At 38.1% G+C, this 15,541-nt stretch overlaps 1 protein-coding gene across 1 annotated transcript; it reads left to right on the top strand.

The window, feature by feature from the left end:
• Window positions 1-7,443: 7,443 nt before the first annotated feature.
• Window positions 7,444-10,792, top strand: LOC135694848 (uncharacterized). The gene has a single exon (XM_089109753.1). The coding sequence runs from the start codon at window positions 7,792-7,794 to the stop codon at window positions 8,503-8,505; it is 714 nt and encodes a 237-aa protein (XP_088965879.1). The 5' UTR covers window positions 7,444-7,791; the 3' UTR covers window positions 8,506-10,792.
• The last annotated feature ends 4,749 nt before the right edge of the window (window positions 10,793-15,541 follow it).

Raw genomic sequence — 15,541 nt, forward strand, 5'->3', positions numbered from 1 at the left:
AAGTATATTGGGTGTGGTCATGGGTGTGGACTTGGGTATGGTTTCTAGAATTTATCTACAGCATAGCCCCTCCCTAATTTTTTAGGACGGCATCCCTGCTTCGACTCCCCTATAAAGAATCACGGGGGACCGACCCTCTTAAATTAAAACTCTCTTCAAGTTTTTGCAGTTGGGTGCTTACGCTAACCTGAAAATATATCATTAGATTTGTTTGGGAATTAAGAAAAGCTTACATATTTTATACAGTAGATCAATAAAGATAATCATTGACACCTGCTTACAATATTTTCAGAAAAACATCCCCTTCATTATTTTCAAATTTTCTTTGACCTCCTTTTCCCAAAACTTGAATCTGCGCACGTGTTATTAAGCATAGTCGTCGGTTAAAGTAAATCTGGACAAAGCTGGACGAGATGACTATTTTTTATTTTAATCCGAGTGGGCGGTGCTTTTGCTATTTTTATTATTAAAGTTTCTTTTCTAATATGCTTTTGATATAATAACAAATTATTTTCGGTCAAAAAGAAGTATCAGCCTAACAGAAGTTTTGTATGTCAACTGTTAACAGCGTTCCAAAATATTTTTAAAAGTCTTCTGCTTAATTCTAAACCACAGAAAAATCGTTCTAAGCCTTGAGGTATGTTCTTGGCAAATGACTAGTTGCTAATTCCACAAAAATGGTAGGTTATTTTACTCAACTGAATTTGTCCCTGGACTCAATGCAATAAGGGTTGCAGCCCCGAGAATGGTCTTTCGCTGGCGATACGATATAATAGAGCCATTCTTTCATGAAACATTCTGTTATTCAGTTTGAAACACAACCTTTATCCCGCTCAGCACATAAAGTACTTTGGAGGTTCCATGTGGGCTGCTGCTCCAAATTTTTTGCGCTGCTGCCCTCCTTTCCTCCAGAAGAGTTTTCTTACTACGGCGTTGATTTTACTTTCAGATGGTACCGAGAGCTTACTACGGCCTTGCTGGGAACAACCCGATATGGGAAAAGTGGTTTTTAGAAAGTGCACAGTGTAGTGACATTTCATTTAAAGAGTTATATGTATTAATCGAGGACCGAGATACCGGGGAGGGGGGGGGGCTTGGTCATTGGTTTTAACACTGCGAAACTGTGTCTCGTTTTTTGCATTAACACTGCGGAAGCAAGCCCTGTTGCAAAAATGAGCTAATTATTTTAGTTTGAGAATGGTTAGAGCCCGATAATACCATACACCTGTTGTGGTGAGCCAAGTGTATTAAGTAACATTCTAAGCATTATTTTCGTGTCCATCAAGGCCGCTTTCTGAATTTAGAAGACAGCCCAACATCATAACGAAAAGCATCGAAAAGAACAGCAGTGATTACAGGCAACGACCATTAGTAATAAAAATTTTGAACAGGTGTCTCGGACACTTCAATTCAAGGGTTTATGATGTTTTTTCGCACGAACCACTTATTCTTTTCTTCATGTTTGGACGTTTTCCAACGGAAATTGCAGTATTAGGAATACTTTTTCGACAAGTATCCAAAAGTGTGGTTAGTGCGTCAGGTCAAGCTGTTTTGTTGGCATAATTTGGGATCGGTCCATATATAAAGGCAATTGCCATGTAAATGTGTGATGAAAAGTTCGAAGTGTTGCATTGATTAGGGAAATCAGGCATGGATATTTTTCAAGTTTCAGATCGTTGTGTGCCTAAGCTGATTAAATTGAATAACGTATGTTTTGATATCAATGACATGATAATGATAATCGAAAATTATAATCGAAGTTGTCATTATGAATGTTGTCATAAAAATCATGATCATCATCATCATGCTAATCATCATGTCTTCATTGTTGCGCACAGTTTGTCAGCATTTACGATTGCAAATTCAATGGTTCAATGGATGGGGCGCCAGGCATTCTTTCTTTCTGAAGTAACAGGCCGTAAGCATTTCGGCTGTGACTATGCAGCTTTTCTTAGCATTAAATTCTTTGACACGAAGGAAGGGATATACTGGGTGCTAAAAATACCGGTGAAAGAACACGAATCCCGGTGCATTGTAAACGCCGCTTGTTATTTCCTCTAAAATGCTTTTTTAACCCTGTTGATTATTCATTCGATGGTTTGTTTGCTGCTTACTCATTACATTGTGAACAAATATCTTCCTGTCGGTAAATATTCGTGCGCTCTGATGCCACTGATGTATGTTGTCTGTGACGCATTTTGGATGCTATTCACTGTCATTAACCGCAACGTCCATTAAAGTTAGCAATTCCGCGGTTATTAGTCTTTCCACGTAGAAAATTGTTCAACTACGACAGCCTTCTTACCATCTATCTATTTTTATAGGAAACTATGTCGTAAACAGAAGCAATAAGATGTATTTTCTTGTTCACATTCTGAGCGAAGACTAAGATTCTGTGGTTTTTTCAATATATTTTCTATAATTAAGTCAGGCTAAACAAGTAGAAACTTAAAGATAAAATCCAGTTTTAGTAAGAGTCCTTGGCTCCAAATTTCGTCCAGTTTTTCTTGAATATTAACTTTATTTCTAGCAATTTCACTCCATAAGGACTAGAAAACAAGCTGGGACACTTGGTTGCACGGAGTGTTTAGACAAAGTTAAAATATCAAGAGCATTGGCTATCGGTGCATAGAGTTCAGATCATAACAAATTCTTGAAAAAGGAGGATGTAATGATAGTCTGCTGGAAAAACGAAGGAAGATTCTAAATAGGGGTAGCCAGCCCCCAAAAGCTGCTAGGCACAAAGCCAGTATCGTCGATTTTGATAACAATAAAATTGTATTAACAGTTTGCTTCTTGTTATAAACTACACTCATTTTTTATAGGAAACTAGTTATAAGAAACGCGTACTGGCCAGTCAGAAAAAATTAAGTAACTTCAATGCTCGAAGCAAAAAATTAAGAAACATTTAGTGGTCATTAAACTGAAAACAACGAAATTTTGTAAAATCCAAGAACATGATTGCCCTGATGGCCTAGAAATTAAGACACAAGGGATAAAAATATACTTCCCACATCTAGATACAGCGTCAGGACGGAAGCGAATTTCTTGACTTGTAAAAAGGTCACAAACATTTCATAACATCATTCATGACAATGAATATTGAAATTTCCAGAACATTAAGAAACTGGAGTACTCAACATCGACCTTTGTTTCTTATAAAGAATAGGTAAAGAGAACCTTTCTCGTTATTTTTATTATTATTATTATTATTATTATTATTATTATTATTATTATTATTATGACTCATACAAATGTATGCTCAAACTTGCTTTTTAAGCAGACAGTTGTGTGAATTCGGTTGGATATTGCGTAGATTCTAAAAAGTACGAAAACGAAGTGTCTTCTATATGAATTGGCCTACGGAATGAACGGAACATGAATCCTGCTCTTGCCTGCCCCGTGATTAAAAATAGACTCAGTTATTATTTTAGAAGGCTTTCGAGAAAAAATAGCAAATTAAAATTGATCAATTTCCCCAGTTTGCTTTATGTTTCCTTTTTTAGAAATCAGGCAATTGTACGACCTTTTGAGCTCAGCACATTTCAGAAATAGCTGTAATGGTTGGAAATCGACTTTGACCGGTACTTTCAAAAAGCTTTAAATAAGTTAACCTCTCTAAAAATTTCTGAAAGTGATAAAAATAAACCGTGGCCCATCCACACGGTCTGGAGTATTACTTTCTCAGCTGACGTCACAAAATGAATTTTATAGAACACGTCCCGTCCTTTGTTTCAAGCTTGCGCAGCAGATGCCTCTCGTGGTAGGAAAAGGAGGTGTATACCACATCCGCTAAGGCAGAATAGGATTTGCCAAACAGTAAGCAAAAGCGGCGCAATGCTCTCCCCGATATTTTGCTAAAACTTTGGAAACTGAAAGCAAAGGAGTCATCACCGGGCTCCCAATGAAATTCCACCAATTCCTCTAACGGCCTAAATACAAACAACCCATAATGTATTCATCTCTCTGTTCCCAAGAGTACCGGTTTCATTCAAATCAATTTATTTATTGTTAGGCTTAAAGTTATCCTGTACACTCTTTTTTATATAAGAACCAGTAAATTTAAGTTCTGGTTGATTGTTCTTAAATTTTCGGAAAGTCTGAGGCTGGATTGTTCTTAATTTGTTTCTTAATCTAATAGGGTATAAGCGGTGCGAGTGCTACCTTTTTCGCTCTAGGGTGGTGTACAGGCCTCATTTGCCAAAGTGAGTAAGACAGCCTTAATTTGCTGACAAATTTGAATATTTACCGAAAAAGCACCCACACATTGCTAAAAATCCTCACTTTTGAGATAAAACGTTGTTCTAAATTGCATTTTACAGTAGCTCATCCTCAGCTTGTTCTTAATTTGTTCTTAACTTTTGACCAATTTTGATGCTCGAGTTCTTAAATAATTGCTCTTATAAAAAAAGAGTGTATTTTACGTAATCTCAAATATCTTGTAAAGAGGGGATAGAAGAGTCCTTTGGGCAGAAAAGAAATAAATAATCAGGAGTTGGTATATGTAGGGGGCTGGATTTAGCAGAGATTGGTTTAATCGTAAATAGTAGAATAAGTGGAATGGGGTGGGGCGGGAATTAGGGTTACATGTGCGAAAATCGATAGATACCTATCCTATTCAGTTCATTGCTCAGTGAGTCTAAAACTAGCTCTAGTATTTCCTTGTCTGTTCTCAGTTTCGATGTGCCGTTTAATGCAGAATGCACTCCTTTTTTATAAGAACAATTTTATAACAACACTAGCCTCAAAATTGGTCATAAATTAAGAACAAATTAAGAACAATCCAGCCACATTCGTCTCCTCTAATTTTTATTGCTTCATCGCTGAAAATTTTGGCAGGAAACAAACCAAAAAAAGAAGTTGGGGCTAATAATAGAATAAGGAAGTCCTTGGTTGACTTTTTCCTGCCAAAACTAAGCGTCCTGGTATGATTGTTGAATTTCTCAGTTTACATACCTACATTTACCACCTTACTGAAAAGGCTGCACAGAATGTAATTACATAAATATGTAAGTTAACCAAAAGTGGTAAACACACAAATGAGATTGGACGTAATGTTACTGCCAAGCCCTATATTTCCGCCTTGCGATCGCTTGGATGTCATACATCACGTGGCGTTCTGATACATGTGTTTAACCATCAAACCGTGGGAAAGCAATTAAACCAGCCATAAATTGGTTTGAAAAAGGCGGATTTTAAGGGTGGCCTCTGCCCTCCGAAATTGAGAACAAACACCCTTATTGTATTGAGGGAAATCTTGACAGAGATTGCTAAGTTCTCAAGGAGACCTGTTTATTTCAATCATCAACTTGTGATCAGGGACCCCTGTCAACAAAAAAGAACGCGAAGCAGGGACCGTGGAAGCGGGGGCTGAGGGGGCCTCAAAAAGTGGGGGTCTAAAAGTGGAGGTGGCTAAAATCGAATAAATCCAAGCCCCCCTTCTCCGCGATGCCTGTAAAAACAATACGAAAATTGCTTTGCGTCTTGGTTTTAGACATATTTAGCCCTCCCAAAAAGCGTTTTGGCCCCCTCCATCTGTAATATGCTTCGCGGTCCTTGACGCGAAGGAAAGCCTCCTGTTGGCCTTAAAAGGAAGTGAAGGGGTGAAAACGCCCTTTTCATGACAGTACATTGGATTTGATATCCATTGATTTTCCTATTTTTATAATCATGCTAATCAAAAAGCACCGCTTTAATGTACCAGAAGTTAGCCAGATGATTTCAAGGTGCCACAGTAATTCAAAATAAATCATCAGTTACGAATAAATTATTAGAAGCTGTGAATCAAACGACCTTGTCTTGTAGCCCCTTCCCTCACCCTTTGGTTTTTCAGGCACCCTATGTTTACTACATGTTTTTCAGAGGCCCTACTTTGTTGAATTTCAAAGGGTTGATTATTCCCCATTGCGGGGGGTTATTTTAGGAGTTCTTAAAGCCGCAAACCGTGCAAAAATCCGCCAAAAAACCTCAATCCGCAATGAAATAAAGTACATTGACGTTGCTGCAATGGACAAAACGTGGGCTTGCACAAAACAGTCAAAAACCCCATTTCTTTGATTGATTAACAGTATACTCCCCATTTGGTGCGGCCCTGTGTTCGTCCCCAGTTAATTCTCTGTCTTTTTTTATCTCCACTAAATCTCCGACTTTTATTTTATTCTGGGCTTTGTTGCCTTTTGAATAAACATAACATATTCATTGTTGACCAACGATTCGAAACCACACTTTATTTCGCACAGAACTTTTAGGCACAATTTTCGATGTTTTTAACGTGATGGTTTTTAGATTATTTTTACGTTCCTTTAATTAATTTTTTTCAAAAAGCTTTTTCTTTAATAAATATGATTTGACGCAGTTCAGTGGCCTGGAGGGGAAATCTTTGTTGTGGGAAAATTCAATCTTGAAACAAGATCCTATTACAAGACACCGGATTGCCCCGCTCAGGGCAGACAATAAATTTTTTTGTGCTCTGGCAGAAAAACTCTCTTGAAATCACATCATTGGGCAAATATTAAAAACAGGGATGGTAAAAAACAAATGTCCAAAAATTTAATGAAGGTGTTTTTTTCTTTTTAACTATAATGAATGCATCATTCATGGTAAGGCTTTCTCTCGTGAGGGCCCAAAAAGCCCCGAAATTAAATATCAAAGTATTTTGTACCAAGTCTGTGTTGTTTTTTATACTTGTCCTTCTTCTAAGATAGGCGTTCCTTCGCATCTCTACCCTTATCTTCTCTTTGATTTCAATGCAAGGGGGTTTCCAAAAACTAAAACGGGGATTGGCCCAAAATAAATTGTGTGCCTTTAGCGTAAATTGAGGACCCGTCATTCCTTTTGCCCCGGGGCCCGGCCCGCCCCGCCTAGCAGCGGCCCTTGAAAGGAGAATGAAGTGCAACTACTCTCTGTAAAATGTGCACACTTTTTGAACAAGATGAGAGGTAGAAGATGCAAAGGTAAAGTCACTTCTGATTGAGCGTTTACACGGGATAAAGGGCGGAGTACTTCGGATTGTTTTTCACTTCACCTCAAAAGCGGAGTGACTTTAATCCGGTTTGGCAAATGGCAATCCGAAGCGCTTCGGATTGCCTTAGCATTGTTTTACTGAAACCCCTATACGAATTAAAAACCAATCCGGCCTCGTATATTAGGCCTGAAATGCACTCACAGATGTCTCGAAATGGCAGTGTTTTGAGAGCGGTCGAAAAAATAAATTGCTAGCTTTTTGCAGTTTTGTACAAAAGAGTACGCAAAAGCAACAACATGCTGAAAAACATCTGCTTACTCTTTGAAAGCTATGACATTTCATGGAAAACTTGAGAACGATGTCATCATGATGAGCACATCGATTTATGATCGGTCAATCAAATTAGCATAAGAATACAGCAACCACATGTCGGCATAACAATTACGTAGGCGAGTACTATTGTCAAAATGCGCGCCACTCTGTGCAATAAATAACGATTCGTTCACAGTGCCATCTGCTTGTTGCAGCACTCAACTTCACAGACTGCTGCCCTTGGTCTTGAAAGCCAATTGAAGATACGCAATGCTAGTGGACAGACATTCTCGCTACCAGGGTTTATATCAGTATTGTCGATGAATTGTTGTGAATCAAAGGAGGTTTTAAATGGAAGATTTGTAGAGGAAATACTTTGGATGAAATTTCATGAATGAAATTGTTTTGAATGTAATTCTGAGAAAACAACAAGTTTTGTATCGATCTATTGTGGCAAGTAGTTGGTCAGGAGGAAAAGCAATAGTTTACTGTCATTGACAGGATATTTCTGCCAAATGATGGGTGACCAAATGTTGGAAACATTGTATACAACTGATTTTATGCTGGCCCCCAAACACGTGGATGGGGAAGACAAGGAGAACATGCAGATTAAAAATGAATTTCGCGTTTTCCGAGATTACTTGGGATTAATCAATTTAGTGCAACCTGAAGGTTATGGCTCAGTCAGCGACACACCACCTTTTCAAACCCTTAGCCCAAGCAGCCCCAACGACCACTACTTTGATGCAAGCGATTGCGTGAAAATTTCTTCCCGAAAAAGACTGGACAGTCTCGACTCAGACAAAAGTGAAAATTCGTTAGGAAGTCGTGGTGATGGAGATATTAGCATGATTTTCGATTCAATAAATTCACAGGAATTCCGACCGTTTAAGCCGTCCATCATCGGAGATTCTTTGTCAAGATCGGAGTTGTTTTCCAACCGAATTGGGGGCAAACTAACAAAGGTGGGAAAGACGACTGCAAATATGGTTGCTAACGAAAAGCAGAGGGTCAGCCAACGGCAAGTATGTGTGTTCTGTAGAAATAACGGCGAAAGTAAAGAATTCTATACAGGCCATACCCTGAAAGATGCGGAAGGAAATACCTCATGCCCTATTCTGAGAGCCTACACATGTCCCTTGTGTAAAGCGTGCGGGGATAAGTCACATACAATAAAATATTGTCCAAAATATACCCCGAAACCGAAGGACAAAATTCTGCCAATTTAGATATATGTCATGAAAATTTTTCGTATTTATTAGAGCGAATATTAAATTTAGTTGCTAAATTCTATGAGTTAAATATTGAAATATAGAACAATGAATTGAACTGCAGCCAAAATGCTCAGATTCTTAACAATGATATTTAAAGTACGAAATGGTTCGTGTTTTGTTATTGGATGTACAAATTTGACATTTCTTTTTAAAGTTTATAGCTTAATTTTCAGGGTTATTTAATCACAGAAAATAGTAATAATCCCAAATTGGGGCCTAGATTCCCTGGGATTTAAATCAAGCGTTTTCCCCGCAAAATGTTGTTTGTCATTAATTTTAATTTGATAAAAAGTATGTTTGAGACAGGATGGCAGGTATGATACACTCCTGTATGCTCAATTGCATGAAATCGGTTGCCAAAGGAACGCGATTCAATTTAACTATTCATAATACATGCAAGCCTGTAAAATCGTCTCTGGTGCGTTGCCCTGTCTCAAAGCCGCCCTCCACACATCGCGTACAGCTCGCGTTAGTAAGAACTGAATTAAATTCCACTTCTTCCTGTTTACTCCACCTTTACAGCACCCCAGATTAGGGAGGGTGGGCGACTAATTGTTTATTCCATAAAGAGTTTTTGGAAGCGGTTAGACAATTTCATTTGAAAATTAGAGCGGTTTTATCAAATACGTTGGCCACTAAACCATGTTGACTATTTTAGCCAAAATAAAAATACCCACTTCCCCACCTCTGAAGACCATGCTGAAGCTTCCGACGGTTTACCATTTCGTGAGAAATATTTGCAGATATATTGTTTGTCTACAAGTGGTAAATGTCTATGGTTTGAGAAATTCCAACACACCCCTTCAAGGAATAATGATCAATTCTTTGTGTGCCAACAGAAGGTAATTGACGTTTGTTCAACGAAATATGATGCCACTATGTCAGCTTCCCGTCTCGAAAGCTCCTGGATCTGCGGTTTAAAAGATTCAATTGCAGAATTAGATTGTGTATGAATTCAACACTGAAAGATGTTTACAATTCTTTCTCCGATGCAATAAGCAAAAGCCGCTTCCCCTGTTCCTTATCTATACAAAGCCGCCCTTTATTACCCATTTTGATAGCGCGCTTAGGAAATATGTTTGATTTACTATAACTTAAGCCCGGCCTGCTCTTTCATTTCATTGATTTGAGATCGCCATCTGAAGAGTTTAGGCGGGAACAAAGTGGCAGTGCGGGGGTTTTCCGCCAAAACATGCGAAACAAGGAAAAGTGAGGATGTCCGCTCAGTCAACGTTTTCTTTATAAATCAAGTAGTAGTAGACTTTTCAATTAGACTTTTCTTCAATTCTGGCGAGGTATAGCATGAAATATGTTGTCTTGCCCAAATAAAAGTATCTTGTATTATTGATATACGAATAAGCCGTTATGTCTCATTGTTAATGTATGTAAGCTGAAAGACGGTGATTCTTGCAACTTTGCTGCAAAATAGAATATCATTGCACGTTGTTTCTCACTTCCTTCTTGCACGCACCTTCATTCATGTCTCCACCTGAGCATAAACGTTTACAAGATTACTTTTGGTTTTTAGCTGACGAACAATGGTAATTTCGGTGTCAGATTCTGCCGGATGCGAAGTTGGGTTGAAAACATAGTCACAAAATCCTGTTTTATCTCATTTGCCATTTGCAAGGTCAAACATCAATGTCTTCTTTGTTCTCCACAATAAAGCGATTACAAACTCTATTTCGTTGTCGACCCCGCGGCAGAAATGCCTCGATCCACCTCCCCTGCACGTGGTCTGAACATAACTTCTAGTCTTCTTTTGTTGCATAGGCCAGAGAATCGCCGTTCCGTCAGCGTTCTTAATCATCGATGTTGCTATCGAAAATCTCGTTTCTTACTAGAAATAACGCCACCATTTTGTTCAATCTCTTGATAAGCACTTCATTTGCTGTCTATTTTTAAGCCGCCGTGCTTGTAAACTTGGTGCATTGATTCTTTACTTAGTTGCCACCGTGCTACCCTGTTATGTTTGCCCCAATGTTTCTCTATTACCCTTGAAAATTGCAACGATATTTGTTGGTGTTAACTTCTAGCAAAAAACGAGTTTTGTTTATCTTATGGTTTCACGAATTTCCAATGTTGGACACAATGAATTTTAATTAAGATGAATTTGTACTTCTTTAATACTTATCGCATATTGTATTGAGATTTATTGTTAACATTATAAGTATTGAAAATAGCAATAATTATACGATGTTTAGAGATTTAATTTCCTGCAAGTTTTATGCAGTAAAGCTGGCTCCTGCCTTTTATTTGTTGTTTGCTTCCCTCAAAAATGTCTTGTCTTGTCCGGTATGCCTTTTTTGCGAACTCACAAAACTGAACGTCAGGTTGAATTCGAATTATAACTAGTTCCTTAGGCATATGTAAGACAAAAGTGGTCTATTGACAGTGTATGGATGACCTTTTTGTCGATCTGTTTAAGGGTTGGACCCCCCACTCTCGGTCACTGCCCCCAATTTTTACGCCTGTGCCTAGAACACAATACAGCTTAAAATTCTTAATAAATTTTTTCTTCTCCTATCTTAAAGACTTTAAGTCGCGATATTCTCCAGAATCGTTTGGTCAGAGCTTTTAATGAACGTTTCAGGACATGGGTGGCCAATTGTCATTATAACTGTAATTGGGCAATTAAGCGTATCCTGGCAGACGCTTGTAGCTATTTGGTTTATGTCGTTTTGGCTTAGCTACTTGGCTAGGTTTGTTTACATTCGTGCTTTCTGTTCCAGATTATTTTGCTGTATCCGCGTTTTGAATCAAATTTTCAATATTGTCTTTATAGGCAAGTGTAATGTTTTCATTTTAAGTTGTGACTGCTTATAAATAAAAGCTCGAGTTAAGGTAATCTGTGGTTTGCTGCTAGTTCTTTTTCGAGATTTCAAATCCGTTTAACAGACTTTCAATGTAACTCAAGTGCAAAGGATTTCTTATCGTCAAAAGAACGGCTGCTTTGTTTTGATTTAGTTCTCTAATGCTTGAATCAAAGCACCATGCCAAGCACAATAATGCCCTACCCGGGAGCACTGCTTGTTTTGGAAACATCTCTGTATCTTTTTATCCTAAGTATCAATCAGATTGGCGTGGAATACGACGTTTTTCGCTTTGAGACTGAGTGGCTGATTTTAGTTGTCTTCGATTCCAAGAGCCTCCAGCCCATGATGAGGCACCAACTTCCTCTCTTTGATGACAGACCGCGAAACCAATCCAGTACTCCGCCAGGTTTCGAATGGAAAAACACTCGGACGTTCTTCAGTATTGGAGTGATTTCAAAAAGACTTATAGTCAAAATATTTTATGTTTATGTTGGTAGCAAACCTTTGTGAAACTATGCCCCCAATATCGATTCGGATTACACACTCCTTAAACCTTCTGAAGACATTAACAATAAACGTTCCCTATTCTTCAAACTCCATTTTCCCTTCCCTCCAGTCTTTCTTTGTGCTAGCTGAGCAGATACATTCACCATGGATCACTGGCAGCCAATAGCCAATGAAAAAGAACAAGAGCGGAAAGCTTTAATTCTAAAACCCAGTAGAAAAAGTCCTAAAGGGAATGAAAAGAGATTAATTTTTGTAAAATGTTATGGATTTGTTTTACCACTCTGTGGTTTACAAAGCAGCAAACAAGAACTAATACCCGAGGCGTCACTGCAAAGGGATAAGAAAGTATTACATTTTGTCTAAGGATAAATATCGGAAATGTTGGCATTTCTTAAAAATACTGACTAGGTTAATGTCGTTTAATGGGAGGTAGGGTAAAGGTTGATAAGATAAAATTGAAGGTCCCCCATTCAATGAAACAGCCATTAATTAATAGGATTCTTATTAAGAGGACAGTTCTTCTACACCTATGTAAATGTTTGGAGATCTCTCAAATATGTATTTCTATCCATGTCTGTATTTTATTTTATTTTAAAAGGAAGAACAGGGGGAGGGAGAGATTTCAGATGTCAGCTCCTCCTTTCTGCAATGCACCTGCAAAAAGGACTGTAGATAAAAGGGGAACAGGGGAGAGCGTTATCTCTTTACAGCCCCCAGTTGTGTACCTTATGTGAGGGCGGTGGAGAGTCAGTTCCGACCCCGTGGTAAAAGTTGAATTATATAAAGGAATAGAATACATTCCATTAGGATAAGAAGAGAGATGTGACTGCGTGGGCTGCTAAGCGTTTATTCTTGTCCCGTCGTTTATTCCTGGGTCAATGTTTGGGAATGATTTGACTGGGTTTTCAGAATTAGCTCTCGGGCAAGTAGTGCTGACTTGAAGGGTGAAAAAGTCGCGGAGTAAAAGTATCGCGGTAGTTAGTTTTGTGAGCGTTTTTTTCTGATTACGCGCGACATTTAATTCCGAAGACATTTAAACTATTAAAGAACGCCTCCAGTAATTTTCAAACTATAGTATACTTCCTTTATAACAGTGTTCTGAATGGGAAGCGATACAATGTGCAGCCCCCTTATATGAATTTCATTCCGACGGCACTGACGAGTACTGAATGAATGACCCCCTCCCTATTTGTCCCGGCGACGCTGTTTGTTAAATTCTCATTTTAAATATGAGTCTAATGGTGAGAGAGGCCGGGCGTGGCTAATGTTGCTATTGGATATCGTAATAAAGATGAATTTGAGATCTCCGTCCTCTGAAGTCTGCCTCCAGTCATGGGCCTACTGTATTTTTTCAAACCTTTTGCCCGAGTATCGGCTATTATCTTTTTCGATTGGCTGTTGATATAGAAGATTTTCTGGTACTTTTTTAAGTTGATGTTACTTAAGAAGGCTGTAAAAGGGCTGAAGCAACCACTGGAAACATATATAATTATCTATGCTGGAAACGACCATCGCTGAATTGAGGCTGGTTGCCAGTTAAAGAAGAATAACTCGGTGGTCGTTTTTGACATGGACACACAGTGCCGTCTAACCAACTATTCATTTCTGTGAATAGGATATCAGTGGCTGATGGTTTGTGCGTGCAGTCGATTGAATGGTATGGTGCACGGAAAACCTTTTCAATATTCACTTATAATAGTCATGCAATATTTAATATTGATTCGCAGCAGGGTGAAATGAATGCTGCCAAACCAATTTCTTGTTTAAATACTCGATACTAATGAGTCTAGCCTCAAAAGTTGAATTTAAATTAAAATTTGATGCATGAAGCTTAAAGTGCAGCAAGTGTAGCTATTCAGCAAGTGCAATGACGATTCTTGTAATGACGTTAAAGAAACGGGCTTTTGATGTGAATGCCCTGAATAGCACGGTGAGAATTAAGGGTTAAAAATCAGTAGCTTATCTCAAGGTTGAATAAACACGGTGTTTGTCTCTCTCTAAAATTTTCCTTGAAGTGAATAATACTAAACGTGGTTTCTGATGAGATTCATATAGATATGTGATATCAGAATAGGTCCATTATTGTTCGTGTTTAAGTAGGACATGCACCTGCATCTTCTCGACAAAAATCTTCTGCTTACTCAAGCACTAGCATAATTTGTACTCCTGTAGCCCGAGGCTAAATCCTGGTTAATTAACGAGGACTTAGTGTTTTCCACTTGATCCTTGTCGTTCTATCGCTATCAGGCTCACTGTCAGGTTTGAGAAAAGAGACACTGTGACAGAGAAGAAGTATGATTCGTTTCTTCCAGCCCCCTTCACCAACGCAGAAGACTTCTATATGCCACTCACGTGGTCTGTTCTTTACTTCTTGTTTTCTTTGTATTGTATACCATGATTGTACTTTGACATCTTGCTTGGTTAATGTTTAGGTCAATGTGTTAGGTGAATCCATGGTCTACCATTGAAGACTTGGAGAAGAATTATCTTCCTGAATAACCTTCATTTATGCTTTTCTAGAAAATTCGTGCGACAGTGCTTCAACCTATGATTCTTCTTGACTGTGCTACGTACAATCCCATGATTGTGAATTTCATTGTCTGAATTTGTTGGTCATTGTCCGAATCATAAGTTCAGAAATCGCCTGTACATGACTAGGCCTTTTTATTGTGGGTCATATACCCTTTATTTTTAAACAATGTTGTTATCAAAGTTCAGAGGCCTCTAGAGGGGCAATGAATCTGGGAGCCTTTGCCGTAGCACGTGTTTAGTGAAAAGAAAACCGGGTTTCAGATAGCAAATGTTAAAAAAGCGCATGGTTTTTATTGACAATCGAAGCAAGCCAGCTGCATTGATAATCGCCTTATCCTGCCACTGACTCTTCTATTCATACTCTTCTCTCTTCTTTGTTCAATCTGCGAATATTCTACTTGAACCTGAGTTTGTTTCCTTGATAAATAGTAGATAAGAAATGCCTACTACGGTCTTTTTAATGTTTTATCTATGGCTTTAGAAAATGATTTAGCGAAAACTGTTTGTTCTACGGGCAAATAAAACACCTCTGTTTAATGTGGTATGTATAACAAGACACTTTTCACTGTTTAATGTTACTGGGATAATTTCAAAGAAACGATTCGAGCGTTTTACGGGTAAAATCCATTTCATTATTGACCTGGAAGCCGTAGCTAAGGTTTTTTATTATTTAAAGCGATATCATCAGCCTCTTTAATGTCTGTGTCTCGTTTTCATTGAAGTTCTATAACCCAAGCAGTGCAATCATCGTCCTCTGCTGCATGCATGTTTTCATTCTTTCAATATATTTTAAGCTCTCTTTTCTTGGTGGTGAGATGTAGGTTGGTGTTCAAATCCCACAATGCCATGTCTGGTATACAGTAAATTAAATTTACAAGGCTATCAAGTTTTTTTTATAAAACTTCGGTACATTATCTTCACTGGGTCAAAGAAGTTAAGAAGCATTTGATGTTGTGTTATCAAACTTTTGTTATGTATTACTCCGTTTTTTCAAACCACAAGTTTTCGATTTCTTGCCAGAAATAGTAAAGTCTCCTTCTATTTAACCAATATCATTTGCAAATGTTCGCACATGAAACGGAAAACAACATTTTGAAAAATTGAATATTGTTATTTTGTAAGAGACATTTGGGGCT

Source organism: Rhopilema esculentum, chromosome 8 (assembly GCF_057945365.1).
Source record: "Rhopilema esculentum isolate cy_ngs chromosome 8, ASM5794536v1, whole genome shotgun sequence".
Lineage (NCBI taxonomy): Eukaryota > Metazoa > Cnidaria > Scyphozoa > Rhizostomeae > Rhizostomatidae > Rhopilema > Rhopilema esculentum.